The following is a 15,519-nucleotide window of genomic DNA, read 5'->3' on the forward strand; positions in this document are numbered from 1 at the left end:
AGGAGCCTCGCGATAGTGTTTGCACAGGCGGCGCGTGACGCCGCCGCCGCCTCCTCCTCCTCCTGTAACTGATGCAGAGGTTACCCCGCCGCCGCCGCCGCCTCCGCCGCCGCCAGCCCCAACCTCCCTACCCCAGCGCAGCCGCCGCCGCCGCCGCTGCCGCCTCGGAGACAGGGCTGAGGAGCGGGGGCAGACGGACGCACTGCGGAGGGGCCGGCAGGTCGTGCCCGCGGAAACCTAGCCAGTCTCTCGCCTTCCCCTCGGAGCGCTCTCCTGTCGGCGCCCCCCAGGACCCCCCCCCTCCCCGACGCCCGCCCTCCCCTTTGCCTTCCCTCCTCTCCCCGTCCCCTCCTTCCTTTGCCCTCCCTCCCCATCACGGCCCCGGCCATGACTGAGGCGGATGCCGGTGCCGCCGTTGCCGCCGCCGCCGTCGCCGCCGGGGGGGTGTCCGCTTCCCAGAAAGTAGCTTGATGAGTGTCCAAAGTAGCAGTGGAAGTTTGGAGGGGCCGCCATCTTGGTCCCAGCTCTCCACGTCTCCAACCCCGGGCTCGGCGGCAGCGGCGGCAGTCAGGTCCCTGCTGAATCACACGCCGCCATCCGGGAGGCCCAAGGAAGGTAAATACCGCCGCGCCGCGCCGCGCCCCGCGTCGCTTCTCCGGCCGGGGCGCCCTCTCGTACCCCAGCCCTCCTCCCGGGGACCCTGCAGGTGGGGGATGGGGCGGCCCGCAGGCCGTCTGTGGCCGGGGCTGAGGGAGTGCTGGGGGGCTTCAGGGGGCGACTGGGAGATGGAGGGGCGGGCTGGGTGAATGACTTTTTGCCGCGTGCCTGAGGGTCCGTCCTTGCCCCTGGAAATGAACCGTGGAGCTTAGTTACTCTTGAACACCCTTCTCCTAAATCGATGGTGGATTTCACCCCCCTCCTCCCTTTCGCCCCAAGCCTTCATCCTTCTTGTGTCCCCCTCCCCTTTCCCCGGAGCCCATTGCACTCCTCCCATTGAGGCGGTCCCCTTCCTGAAAGCTTCTGTACTGCCTGAAACTGGCCAGCGTGCTTCTGGCTGCCCCTCTGGAGGAAGGGGTCGCTTCCTTGTAGGCATTCTAGGGAGAGAGAGAGATAGGTAGATATGTTCTGGAAAAAAAATGTCGTGGAGGACTTTGATGCCCTGCGCCGCCCCCGGAGTCTTTGAAAAGACGAACCTTCCAGTAGGCAGGTTTCTTAAACCACCCTCTCCAAATGGTTGCAACTTTTCCTTCCCCATCATCTCTGGAGTGTGCATTCTTGTTTTCTAGTGTAAGAGGGACACTTCCTTGCTAACAGAGAAAAGGATACTGTGGATTTTGTGTGTGTGTGTGTATAGGATATCAGCATAAAGGTTATGTGCAAGCAAGTCATTCTTGCTCTTTTCTGCTACAATTGCTGTCCAACTTCTGGCTCCTTGCATTCAAATATGTTGCCACCAGATGTAGCAATTATACAGCTAGTGAGTTATCGGAGGGCTTTTAGCTAAAATTACAACTTGCTGTATGTAAAAGTATTGAACGTAAAATAAAATCTAGGAATATATCTCATTTCAGTGGAGGAAAAGGGTCATATAAAATCATGTTTTACCCTAACTTCTGCAGTATTTTAGTCCAACATTTAGAAATTTACTCAAACGCCCTTAGGCAGTTGCCTAATTCAGAAAAGGTTGCAGCCCCATGGGGGGAGGGGAAGATCGACAAAATGTAAATATACTGTAATGAATCTTTGAAGGAAATCAAAGACCTTATTTCGAAGGACAAGCATAGTGTAGCATATTTTGAAAAGATTTGTTAAATATTTAATATTCATAGATATGAAAATGTATAATCATTGGTTTGTCCTTTTAATCTCTGTACCAGTAGTTGACAGATATATCATTCCTTGTCAGTGTGGTACCTATGAGCATGTGTAAAAAGTGACAATAGCAGGCTCAAAGATTGACATGAATATGCTCCAGAAAATTCATAAAAAGGTTTGATTTATGGCATCCATTAAACATACTGAATAAATTGACAGACATTTTCTGCTTTCATCTCACCTCTAAAACTGCATGCTAATTATTTTTTTTAATGGTTTGAGTATCTCCTGACTCAAATTTAGCAAATCAATTCAATTTAAAAATTCTGTGCCATCTTGTGTTCCTTCTTTCCTTAATGTTATTTAAATAATATGGTATTCCTTAACATGTTATTTCTGATTTGTTTTATATAGTTTTAGTTGAATATGATAATGAATTGGGAAAAGGCCAATGTGGAAAAACTTTTTTTTCCCTGCCCTTTTTTTTAGGGTGTGTTGGCTCATTTGATTGTTACTTTGCATCAGTGAACAACAAAATAAACTAGTAGTTTTCATAGTAGTTTTCAGGTTACAAAAATCTAGGCCCTCAAACTTCGGAGATTATATAGTAACAAGTTTCCTTATCAGGAAAGACAATTGTGCTCTTCAAAAAAAAATATGCTGTTGTAGTGGGGAGGAAATATTCTGTAGTTAAAATTGGGTTTTATCAAGTAGCTGAGGGGATTTATTTTTGTTTTGGTTTTGTCTAGTTCTAGATTTGGTGTGAATTTTGTGTCAATTTAATAGATACTGATTCTTGAAACACAAGGATATGTTTTTGTTGAAAGCTTAAAATTCACATCAAGTGACTATAAGGACTCTGTGGGATATTTCTATTTGACTAGAAAGAAAGATCCTAACAGTGTTAGTCCTCTGGGGGTGTTTTCATCTCAATGCATAGGGCTTTGGTCTCTGAGTTTACTTTAATGCTAAGGGAAATTGCATATCTAAAGCCCTAAGTATTTACATCATAATATGTTGCAGTTGAGTGTAAATCCACAGTTTACATTTTAACAAGTGCTTAGCACATTTCCCCAATTATGCATGTCAGTATGTTATATAAATATGAGATGGTTTGAGAGATATGTGAGGAACTCAATTTATTCTCTTGAGTGCTTGTAAGAGCCATTAATGTTAATGGAACTTGTCTGTATGTGTCAAGGTAAAACAGACCTCTGTTGTTTGAAAAATTATTTTCTTTAATTTGTTAATATATTATTACAGTAAATTTTAGGGCCCAAGGATGAACTATTGATTGTATTTTCAGATTTGTTCTCCATGAAACACATTTAACTTGTAAAGTGGATTCTTTTAAAACAATATATTAATATAATCTATGAATTAATGTATTTTACTTTTTCCAAATGGTTTTAAAAAGTTTCTTACCTACTACTTTTAGTGATTTGAATGCTATTATTGAAGTTCTCAACTCCTCCTCACTTAAAAATTAAAGCCAATCACAAGTTTTCTAATGGAATAACTATAGTCTATTGCTTTATTCTTATAGCCTGGGGCAGTCTCATTTTGTCTTTTTATATCCTGTGGTTGGGCTACTGGTGTTAAATGTTATGCTTATTTGAATTCCTTAAGTCTCCTTAGATTTTTTTTTAATCCAACAAATATTTTAAAGTACCTACTATGTGCTAAATTGTGTTGGGTACTTAATTACAAAAATGAAACAATTGAGCTACATAGCAATGTAGCTGACTTTCTGTTTTGGTTATTTAAACCTATGACATTTCTATTTTTCTTAATGATCTTTTGAACTCTAGGGGATAAGAAATTGGTAAATAAATCAAATTGAACCTCAGTTTATATGAGTTATTCCTTAGCCTAGTTTCACATAAATTAGTGATTTGTTTGTAGATCACTGCATGAGTTATTACTAATATAATAAAATTAAGTTAAAAATCTTTACTTGAATTTTCTATCCTGCTCAGATCTGCTTTGTCCATTTTCTGTGAACTGTGAGTAGTATTGCTTTTATTGAAAGTTTAATATAAGCCTGACAAAGCCCTACTAGATGTTATTCACAAAAGTGGAATTGTAGAACAATTAAGTTGTTCTTCCTGTTTCTAAATTTGAAAAGAAGGCACCCCTCTGATTATAGTAATTTGGTTCCACATAAATGAATGTATAAAAATAGTAAAAAACTGAAAATAAAGGTTTACTACATGTTTCTTACAAACCTTTGTGTTGCCAGAGACCTGGAAATGAGTTTCTTGGTATGCCACTCACATTTAGTTATAGACTCTTAGACTGCATTTGCAGAATAGTATTCAGGGTCATGAGATGAAAATTGTAGTAAACTCTGTCCTGGTCAGGTCACATCTCCAGTATTGTATTCATTTAAAGGTGTGGCATTTTTAAAGAGGTGGAATAATTGGAAGCGATCCAGACGAGGATGATTAAGGTACCCTGGAAACAGTTTCTTGTGAGGAACCTGAGATATGTAGACTGGAGAAGTGATAACTGAGTGGAGATAGGATAATTGGTCTTCTTACTTTTTAGAGACAAATGGTACCAATGAATGAAAGTAGTGAGGATTAGGTTTCAGCCAAATACCAGGATTTTTTTTCCTATAGCTTAGAACTATTCAGTCGTAAAGATGCACCTAGCACTCTTGTCTTTGGAAGTTTTTTGAGAGAAGCTGGATAATCATCCTTTGTAGAAAAAATTCTTGCTTTGTGTAAAAGATTGTTCTAGATAATCTTAGAAAAGGTTTTCATTTCCTTTAACTTTTTTACATTTAGACTGTATTTAAACATCTACAAACATTCTGGAATATTCTCATGTCACCAGTATGAAATTGTATTTTTGGTTTCATTACTATTTTGCATTTATATTGTGCTTTTTCTCAGTAGATTTTTTTTTTTCTGCACTTATTGGAGTCAATATGATCAGTCTTCCTGCAATCTTGCTAAATTCCCTGTGAAATATATAAGCTTTGAAGACATTTTAGGGAATCGTACACTGCTTATGGTATCATTTAGAAGAGCTATTGTAGGTTTAAATGTAGAATTTTATAATACTGTAGGGCACTGATTTTCAATTTTGAAAGAAAAATTGTAAACAAAATAGTCTATGTAGACTTTTTTATTTGTAACGCTTGTTGCAAATTCAAGAGTAAAATACTTTAAACTAAAATGCTCCAGTTTTTTTTATACTGAGGATTCCTTAGAGACAAAGCATGAAGGAAAATTGTTTAATTAAATAGATCTCTCGAGTTTTGCAAAATGCAAGTTAAGTAGCATCAGAAGACAAAAACAAATGAAAAATTTTAATATTCCTTATTCAGAAGTCATCTGCTCATACAATATTTCCCCCTAATATGGAAATTAATATTTGTGAGGTATGCTATATATATTATAGTAATAATATGTGATTCAGATTCAATGTTTAGATGTTTAAAGAAACAGATACAAAAGACTTTAACTTGCCTAACAGAGGGCTGCATAGCAAGTACTATTATTATGGAGCCATCTTTTTCATTCAGACAGCATTAAGTGCCAGCAGTATGCATGATTCTCATATTTTGCTGCATGTAGCTAAAATGGTTCATTTTTGATTGAAGAATCATCTTTAAAATGTCATTCATTTTCATAATCTTTTGTGTTTTGCATAGTCTTAACAAGAAAGGTAGAAAAGTATGAGCCAGTTCAGAGTTCTAATCCTGTTGCTATTAGTGATTTTTGTAGCTTCATTTAATTATGGAAGAGACCTTAGAGGTCATTGATTTCAGCTTTCTAATTTTATAGAAAACTGAGCTCATAGAGGCTACATGATTTAATCAGTTTCACAGCTAGTTTAGTTTTAGTTTCATACTATTCCATGTTGCCACTTCTGTTCCAAAACGAAAATTTTAACACTTTTTTCCCCTAAGATGTAATTCTAATACTGACATACTTTCCCCTAAGATGTAATTCTAATACTGACATACCTTATAGCTTTTTATAGGTAACAAGTCATAATTTCCTTCTTAAAGGTAGAGAAACATTTCTCAGGGTTATGATTTAAATTCATAAAAATCTATAGTTCTCATTTTGATTTTAATGAAAGGATGTTTAAGTAATCATGTATTTTTTAGATTTATATTCCAAAATACTGATATAGATATGTAGATGAGTATAAAATTATGTAGTAAATATAATGATGCCTATCATCTTCAATAGTTATAGCTGTTGGAAAGCTATGTATATTGAGCTGAAATTCATCTTCTTGAAAACCTCTCATTGATTTTTGGTTTTAGTAATTAACATCCTTAATTAAAAACCTACATGATTACCTTATCAAAAAATGTTATGCCACAGGTATGTTAGATGAACATACATCTCCTAGTATACTTTAAAGTATTTGGTTTTACTCATCCTGTACATTTTAGAAAACTTTTAAACTGAGTAATATTTTTTTTTTTTGCATGGGTTTCCCCCCCCCCCCCCCCCCAAAACAAAAACAAAACACTTCCATTCTAGCTATTCTTAAAGACGGGTTCTTTAGCATTTTTGTGTCATAGACAAAGTTGGCTATTTGTTGAAGCTAGTAGACCAGCCCTCAGGATGTTTTTAAATGCCTAAAGCATATGTTATTTTAAAGGAAATCAATTACATTAAAATAAAGATTTTTTTTTTTTTTTTTTTCTCCATCCAAGTTTCTGGACTCCCTAAAACAATTGCTTAACAATTATAGAAACTTTGTGGCTGGGTTTTGTGTGCCTTCAAGTTAATGGAAAACAAGCTCCTTGAGGGGTAAGATGTTTCCATTGTGTCTCCAGCACCTCTACTGCAGCTGCCACAGGTGTCTTGTCTTGTTTCTGATGCTTCCTGTCTATTACATCTTCAGATGCTGTTGAATTTCTCAGCAAAACAGTCTTACGTTGGATTTTATAATATCAACAATTTTCAAAGATGCCCTGGAATCAAAAGAGATTACACTTGGATGTAATTAAAAATTCTTACCCTAGCTTATGTCTTTTATTAATTCATTTTTTACATTGAATATAGAATCAAGTTAGGGAGAAAGTGTATGGGATCTTGACTTTAACATCAAAACAGATCTGCTCTTAGTGGAAATGAGGTTTTGACAACAGTGGATAGAATGTTGGACTTTAAAGGAGACCTGAGGAAGACCCGAGTCCATATGTTGCTTCAGATACTATTATTTAGCTTTATCTCCTTGGACAATTACTTAACTTTTCTATGTGTCAGTATCCTCATTTGTAATGGGGATAATAGTAGCACCTAGTTCAAAAGCTTATTAAAAACCCCAAATTAGATAACACACATAAAAGTGCTTTGCAAATATTGGTTGCTATATAAAAATTATTATTAAATGTGTTTTGTAATCATAATTGTATGTAATTGTGACCACAGAAAGGTTCTATTTTTATATTCATTGTGCTTTATTTAGTAAGGCAGTACAACAGCACTTTTTTAGAATAATTCTTGCTAAAGTTTGAAAGCTGAGGAGATTGCAATTAGCTACCAATTAACAAAATGTTTAATTGGCCTCAGTACAAGGGAGAAAAAGTTTCATTTAATATACGTTTATTATGCCCCTGCTATGTACTTGATGCTGTCCTCGGTGCTGGAGATGAAAACATAAAAGGAATCAGCTCTGCCATTTGTTATTTGTATGTGATTTTAGGCAAGTCATATAATTTTTCTGGGTCCAGATTTCTCGATTATGCAAAATGTAGAGGTTCAGATAAGGTGTGGTCTAAAGGCTTTTTCAAGTCTAAACCTGTGATCCTAATTATTCCAATTGAGATTTTTCTATGAAAAAAAAAATGAGGGTCAGTAAACCTAGCTATAAAAAGGATGGGTTTATGAAATACATTTCAATTTTGTACATGAAAAAAGCCTATTAGAAAAACCTTGCCAATTTGGAACTGTGCCCAAAGGACTATCAAACTGTGCATACCCTTTGATCTAACAGTTTCTCTACCGGGTCTATATCCCCAAGACATAAAAAAGGGAAAAGGATCCACATGTGCAAAAATATTTGTAGCAGCCCTTTTGTGTAGTGGCAAGGAACTGGAAACTGATTGGGTGCCCATCAGTTGGGGAATGGTTGAATAAATAAGTTGTGATATGTGAATGTAATGGAATATTACTGTTCTATAAGAAATGATCAGCAGGATCATTTAAGAAAGGCCTGGAGAGACTTACAGGAACTGATGCTGAGTGAAGTGAATAGAACCAAGAGAACATTATACACAGCAACAATTGTGATGGCTCTTTTCAACAATGAAGTGATTCAGGCCAATTCCAGCAGATTTGTGATGGAGAGAACCATGTGCATTCAGAGGGAGGACTGTGGAGTCTGAGTGTGAATCACAACATGGTATTTTCACTTTTTTTGTTGTTTGTTGTTCTGTTGATCTGATTTTTTTTTTTTTTTTTTTTTTTTGTGCAGCATGATAAATGTGGAGATGTGTGTAGAGGAATTGCATGTTTGACATATATTGGATTGCTTGCTGTCTGAGGGGATGTGGGAGGGAAGGGAGAAAGGTTTTCCAGGGGTAGATATTGAGGACTATTTTTGTGTGTATTTTGAAAATAAAAAGCTATTTAAAAAAAAAAAAAAGTATTGTCCAAAAGAACTGTTCAGAAGTGAAGTGAGGTAAATCCTCTAATATGGAAGCCTTTCAGACAGAGGTTGTATGACTACTTATTAAGGATGTTGGAGAGATGATTTCTTGTACTTGTTGGACTAGATAACCCCAGATGGTCCTTGTCAACTTTGATAATTTAATTTTACTCTTCCTGCCTTCCACTTCATATAGTTATTTTAGATAAAACTGCACACAGTCCCTGCTATCTTTTTTTTTTTTTTTTTAAATCAACCTCATCTCTGAGAAATTCATGCCACCATCACCCTATGCCTGGAATTATGCCCTCATAAGCAACATTCTGGATTATGGAAATTCTAAAACTCAGTTTGAGTGCTTTCCTTGCAAATCTGGCATTTAAATTCTTTATTGATAAAGTTATTGTATGTTAATCCTTATTGGAACTTTGTAAGAATGAAAAACTTGAAGGCAGTTGAAAGTGGAATTGGCCCTAGAGGTGGAACTAGGACTGAACCAATGTGTATAAATTACAGGGAGTCAGAGCTAGAGGATTATAAGGAAATGTTTCCCTAAAGTGAAATGGGCAACTTTAGGGTTCTTTTCTGCCCTATGTCATCAAATTGCATAACCACTTGTGGAGTAATGAGAATGTGGTGGGGGTTCATAATTTAAGCATAGTTGATAGTAGAATTCTGAACCTCTGAAGTACATTTCAACTCTTTTGTAATGCTTTGAAAATAGGCAGTTTTCTTCTGGTTGTTATTCTTATTAATGACAGTTTTTGTTCTATTTATTTCTTCCACATAGCTTTCCTAATGTCAGGCCCATCTTTGGATTTATGTTTTGCCCTTGAATGACACTAATAGTTTGAAATAGACTATTTATCTGAATATTAAATTTTGTGAACCTGTCTCACTAGTGTTATATAAGGGCACGTGATATAATCAGAGTGAGTCAGAACTATTTAAAACAAACTTTTATATAAGTGGAGAAAAGTTAGAGGGCAGTAGAAAAACTTGAAGAGGCCCCAGTCTCTGATACTTGTCAGGTGAAGGTATATCGTGGGCTAGATATGTATCCTTTTTTCCCCTATGCTTTTTAGCAAGATCAACTCACTATAATATATTTAAAAGCTAACGCAGCAATTTGAAACTTAGAAAGTGTTTTACTACATACAAACTGCATACAACCCTTTTTGTTGGTATCTGCATTTTACAGATGAATAAATTAGGGCCTCAAAATTGCATATTGCCTGCACATATTTTTTTTAATATTAGAGATAGAATTTGAGTACATATGTGAATCTTCATTCAAAATTCTTTGCACTTTACATTTTACTACTGCTTCTCAGTTTAATTAGAACAAAGTAATAAGGAAAATTCAGAATAGGTTGGCAGATTTCAGTGTATAACTAAAGCCTCTAATTTTTTGTTGTTGATAGAGATGGAGTTCTTGGAGTCTTTGAATTTTTTTATGTCTATATTTTGATAACTTTCAATATAAATGGTTTCCTTTATAAGCCTATTTAAAAAATATTCTGAGAAGAGATCCCCTAGCTTCACCAGATTGTCAAAGGAGTTCATGACAAAAATTGTTAAGCTATCCTGATGTAGAAGTTAAAGATTTTTTTAAAAATTAAATTAAAATTTGTTCATTATTTTTCTAATACCTTTTTCAAATGTTTCCTTTCCCCTCCCCTCTCTTACCCAGCAAGCTGTTTCTTAAATAAAAGATATTTTAGGGGTTATTTAGAGGGATATGGAGGCATTTCAGCAAACTAGCCAACATGAACAATTGTAATGTTCCATACGCATAGACACATGCCTCCTCAAGTGAGGATAGGAGGGAGGAAAGGACATTTCCTAAATTCTTCTTAGTCACTATTAATATAGTATTCAGTTTTGTTTTGAATGGGACTGATTGGATGAAGTATTTCTCAGTATTGAGTCACATGTTCCCTGTTTCCAGAACTGGGACCTTGGGGAGGTCATTTACTCTCTGGAGGAATGAACTTAGGACCTGAGATACAGGAAGTTGCCGGAAGTGACATGACATGTGGGAGGCAGCCAGCCTTAGTGATCATTGGTCAAGGATGGTTACATCCTGTTAGTCTATCCAGTGAGAAGGCTCTAGTCTTTTGCTTTTAAACCCTGGACAAGCTGGAAGCAGGTCAAGTTGCAGGAGCCGGGGCTAGCTTCCAGGTGTGTGTCTGGGCCTTTCCCTGCAGGGATTAAATAAATGCTTTCTCTTTCTATCTGATGATGTCTCTGATTAGTTAATTGGATTGGGAAGGGGGTCTTGCACCTGACCTGTCCCACACAGTTTCATTATTTCCATTTACTTTGTTGTAATCATATATAATTTAGTCCTTAGTTCTGCTAATTTCCTTTTGCTTGTTTTTTCTGAAAACTTTTTATATTCATTTCTTGCATTATGGTAATATTTTATTACATTGATATACCACAGTTAAGCCGTTCATCTTTGGCTGGGCATCTTCCTTCCATTTTCTTTGCTAGTATAAGAAAGTTCTGCTAAAAATATTTTGAAGTATATGGGTGTTTTCTTTATTTTTGACTTGCTTGGAATGCATGCCTAATAGTAAGATTTCTGGATCAAGTATATATGGACGGGATTTTTACTTTGTGTGATTAAATATTCTCCCTAATGGTTGCACTAATGCCATTGTTGGCTTATTAACAATTTTGTTAGTGTCTGTCTTTCTGCGGCCTCTGCAAACTTTAAAAATATCTTGAAATATATGATTAAAATCAACCACAAACAACTAAATTTTAAATGTTAGTCAATTTGAAATTAAAAATGAGGTAAAATTCTAAGTCAAGTGAAGGATGCTGTCTGTCTGTTTTCTGTAATGTTCTCTGTTGAGGTTTTCTTGGGGTATCTGCAGGTAGACTTCGTTTTCAGTTCAGTAATTATCACAAGTACCCCCAGATGTTAAAGTCCAAATCCTTTATTATCTCTTTCCAAGTCTTGTCTCTTTTCCTGGGGCCCTGTTAGCTTTCTTAAAGGCCTGTCTCTCTCCTTGGTTCAGAGAGCTTGAGCTCCTACCTCTAGCTCTCTCTCTCTAAATGTCTCCTAATCTAAAGGTTTGTGCTTCAGCCTCCAGCTACCACAAAGGTGGACGATGGAATAAATCTGTCTCAGCCTCCAAGAACTTCTAGTTCATTATATCACTAGGAAACCATCATTTGTTGTAGGATTAAATCAATGCTAAACTAGATTTAACCATTGTCTCCTCAATTCCACTTAGTACCTTGTTTCAAGTTCTGGCCCATAATAGTTTTCTCTACCAACATTAGTGAAAATCAAATTATGATAATTTTGTTGTTTTGATTATGCCCTACTCTGTGATCCCATTTGGGTTTTTCTTGGCAAAAACACTGGAGTTTTGCCATTTTCTTCACTTCATTTTCCAGTTGAGGAAACTGAAGCAAGCAAGGGTAATTTAAGTGACTTGTCCTGAATCACATAGCTAATAAGTGTCTGAGATTAAATTTGACTCAGGAAAATGAGTCTTCCTCCAGCCACTTAGCTGCCCCAAGGGGATGAATTGTTAAAAAAATAATGGGGACAAAAGAAAGTTAATTTGATTTGTGACAGACACTGAATCTTCAAAGCCCTAGAAATTTTGTAATGTAAAATTACATTATGATAAATTACATGTAAAAATTACAAATGTAAAATTTCTAATGAGTTTGTTGATAATGAAATTGGGCATATTTGCTAGGACTTTTTGAAGTTATTATGCCCCTTTCATTTCTCCAAACTATAGATAATTCTTATGAAAATTGACTAAATGTTTTAAAATTTTTGGAAACTAACTTTTTTGTTAATTCTTTAATTTTTTATCTCTTAATTGGGAATTAACATGATGTAGAATACCTTTAAAGTCAATATATTTTGTTTGGAATTTACTTATATAAAATTAAGAAATCAATTTTTTTTAAAGTCAAAATTATTGGCACATTTTGTTTTTGTATTTGTATTTTCCATCATATACCTCTTTTTTTCTCTCTTTCATGCAGAAAGTCTTAGAACAAAACAATTTTAAAAGGGGGAAACATTTAGCAAAAATCAACCAACATCAAAAAGTTTAATATTATGATAAAGCTTGGCCCAAAAGAAAGTGATATGAGAAAACATCTGTCTCATTCCCTTCCTTTGCAGAGATGAAGGAGTATTGGTGTGTAACACTACATGTTTAAATTAAAACTTTCTAATAATTTCTGTTCTTGTAGTTTAAAAAAAAAATCCTTCAAAAGGTATGGGAGAAGGACTCTTTTCTCTCCTATTGCAAAACATATTGTTATCAATGAGCAGTCAAGTTCTTTGCAATCAATAACACAAGGAGACCAAATGGTATATTGGAAAGAATTTTGGTTTAGAGGAACTGGTTTCAAAGTTTGTCATTGCTCCTTATTTCTGCTGTGACACTGATAAAGTCACTTAACCTTTCTGGTCTTCAGATTCCTTATCTGTAAAATGAAAAGGTTGGATTAGATGACCTTTGATATTCCAGTTCAAAAGGTCTAATTCTGTTAAATTGTTACTAATTCAGTTCATTTCAACCTAACTTTATTAAGTGTCTACTGTATATCATTCTTACAATGGTTAATATATACTATTTAAATTGTAGTCTCTGCATTGTAGAGCTTATATAGTAAGGTGATAAAATATATACTTCAAATAAATGTAATAGGAAAAAACACATTAGAGAAGTAGTGTTATATGAAGATCCAAAGGGAATTCTACCCTTAGTGGGAAGGGAAGAGGAGAATTCCATTTCATTATGGCTCTAGTATAGGGGATGAAGAAATAGAGGAACCTAAAAAAATGCTAATTGGAAAGCCTTGTTACTTTGTAGGTAATAAGGGGCCATTTGAAGAGTTTGGTCAGAGTATGATATGTTATGATTAAATCTGAGTATAAGGAAAATAATTCTGGCAGCTAGTATTGTTTTTTTTTTTATACTAGATTTTTTTTTTTATAATAACTTTATTGACAGAAGCTAGTATTTATTGTTGCTTTATTATTGTTGCACTATATTGTTAAAATTGCTACTTGATGGGGGAAACAAGTCCACTAGGAATTGGTAGAAGCTTAATATTTGTATCTAACATAAGTGCAAACATATGAATTCAAATAGGAACATTATCTGATAGTGTGAAGGTCATAGAACCTTATTAGGAGGCAATAGTGCTAACCCCAGCTTTGTCACTAAATAGTATATAAGTCTGGGGGTTGTTACATTATAGTTTCTCTTTGGTTTCTTCATTTCAAAATTTGAAAAATGAAAGAAGTTATAACTAACTTATAGCTAAACACCATTCCAAATTAAATTCCATTCACCAAAAATTAGAAGTGTAGTTGTTGATCTTTGTCCTGTTGTAGTAGCCATTTAAAAAACAAAACAAAACTGGGAAAGAAATTTTGCTTCTCCTTTGAGTCTTTTTAACAGTTCCTATTTTAACAATACACTTGATTTGAAATTATCTAATATTCTCCCACCCAGGAATTTAATTTTTTTTTTAAATGCTATTTTTTGTTTTTATATCACCTGAAGTGTATTTCTTCTGTTCCACCATACCTCTCGGCTCAGGAAACAATCTAAAATAAGTTATACAACAATATAGAACAATTGATCTTCATTGGTACAAGTGTCCTCATTGATATACAGTTACATTGATACAGTTAAATCACAAGTTTGGATCAAAAAAAAAAAAAAGACAAATGAGGACTATGTTGTTATCTTGTAGATTAATTTAAGCATTCCAAAGTATGTATATTTCAGAAATACACATCCATGGTAATATAGAAAAAATTTAGGGTTCAGAAGTTAAAAGACCAGGAGATCTTTTTGGACCTGTCCTTGTTGTACAAGTTTGGACAAGTAGTTTAACTTTTTGCTTGTTAGTCTCATATTCTGTTTTCTATCTGTAACATGGGAGTTTTTTGGTACCTTTCTTATTTATTGGAGGATATTAAAAATGCTTTGAAAATCAAAAAGGCAACATGTTAAAGGATAAAACACTAGAATTGGAATCAGAAAACTTGGGTTCAGATTCCATTTATAATATTTACTGTGTGTCCTTGAGCAAATCACTTAACATTTGAACCTCAGTAAAGTAGAACTATGAACCCTGCTAGCCCTGATCCTAAGAAATGCTCATGATTATTCATGTGAAACTTTTTCCTTGCTAGGGGGGTGTAGATAGAGTAGATAGGCAAAATTGGGGTAAATGAGTACAAGTCTGTGTTAAGTGATGTGTTCCAAGTGGGTATTTGAATAAATTATACAATAAATCTCAAGGCTTATGTTCTACTTTTACAGTTTAAGACAACTCTGTGAGCCACACATTATAAAGACTGAGCACATGAGTTGACTAGTAAGGAAAGCAAGCCTGATTTTCATAGAGTGTATCATGTATCAGTCTGTATCAGTCAGATGAACCAGTGTTACTATTTTATAGTCATAACTTTCATTAATAAGTTACTGTTTTAATCAAAACATGCAACAATTAATTGATGCATTTTAAATGATCTATGGAAACATTACTATGCTAGGTGTAAATATTGCATGTTATAATATTTGCAGCCAGAAGATTGTAGTGTTCGTTTTCTTTTCTCTAAAATATGATGGTTCTCTGGGAGCAGGTTTCTTGGGGAGGTTCTGGAAATAGCCTTAGTTTCAGCTCAGATCAATAATCACTTCAAATACAGCCAGGAGTTAAAATCTAATCTTTTATTGGCTCTTCCAAAAATAGCCCAGTTAGTTTTCTTTGGTTCCGAGAGCTCTTGTTGCTAGTCTTTTGCCTCTGCCAGCTTCTGTCTCTAGCTCAACTCCAACTCCTGGCAATCTTCCGAATTGACTGACTCCACTGACTCAGCTCCTTTTTATGCTCTTTTAGAGGTGTAAACTCAAAGGTTGACTCCTCTGAGAATGGGATTATGGGAGGTGTAACTCTCATACTGAGAACTCTCAAAGGTGCAAACCCAAGCACACAAGCATTGCTTCCATCAACTCTAATGAGTTAACACTAGGATTCTAACAGAGGATATCTTAGAATCTAATCTAA

The 15,519-nt window shown here is 35.7% G+C and overlaps 1 protein-coding gene across 2 annotated transcripts in view; it reads left to right on the plus strand.

The window, feature by feature from the left end:
- The first annotated feature begins 351 nt into the window (after nucleotides 1-351).
- TLK1 (tousled like kinase 1) overlaps nucleotides 352-15,519 on the plus strand; it is a 151,154-nt gene continuing 135,986 nt past the window's right edge. For both annotated transcript variants that reach the window (XM_031960474.1, XM_031960475.1), the window contains exon 1: nucleotides 352-615. In XM_031960474.1, coding sequence (XP_031816334.1) covers nucleotides 471-615 — 145 coding nt within the window. In that variant the 5' untranslated portion in view covers nucleotides 352-470. The remainder of the gene's footprint in view (nucleotides 616-15,519) is intronic.

The sequence above is a fragment of the Sarcophilus harrisii genome, chromosome 3 (genome assembly GCF_902635505.1).
Source record: "Sarcophilus harrisii chromosome 3, mSarHar1.11, whole genome shotgun sequence".
In the NCBI taxonomy this organism is placed as follows: domain Eukaryota; kingdom Metazoa; phylum Chordata; class Mammalia; order Dasyuromorphia; family Dasyuridae; genus Sarcophilus; species Sarcophilus harrisii.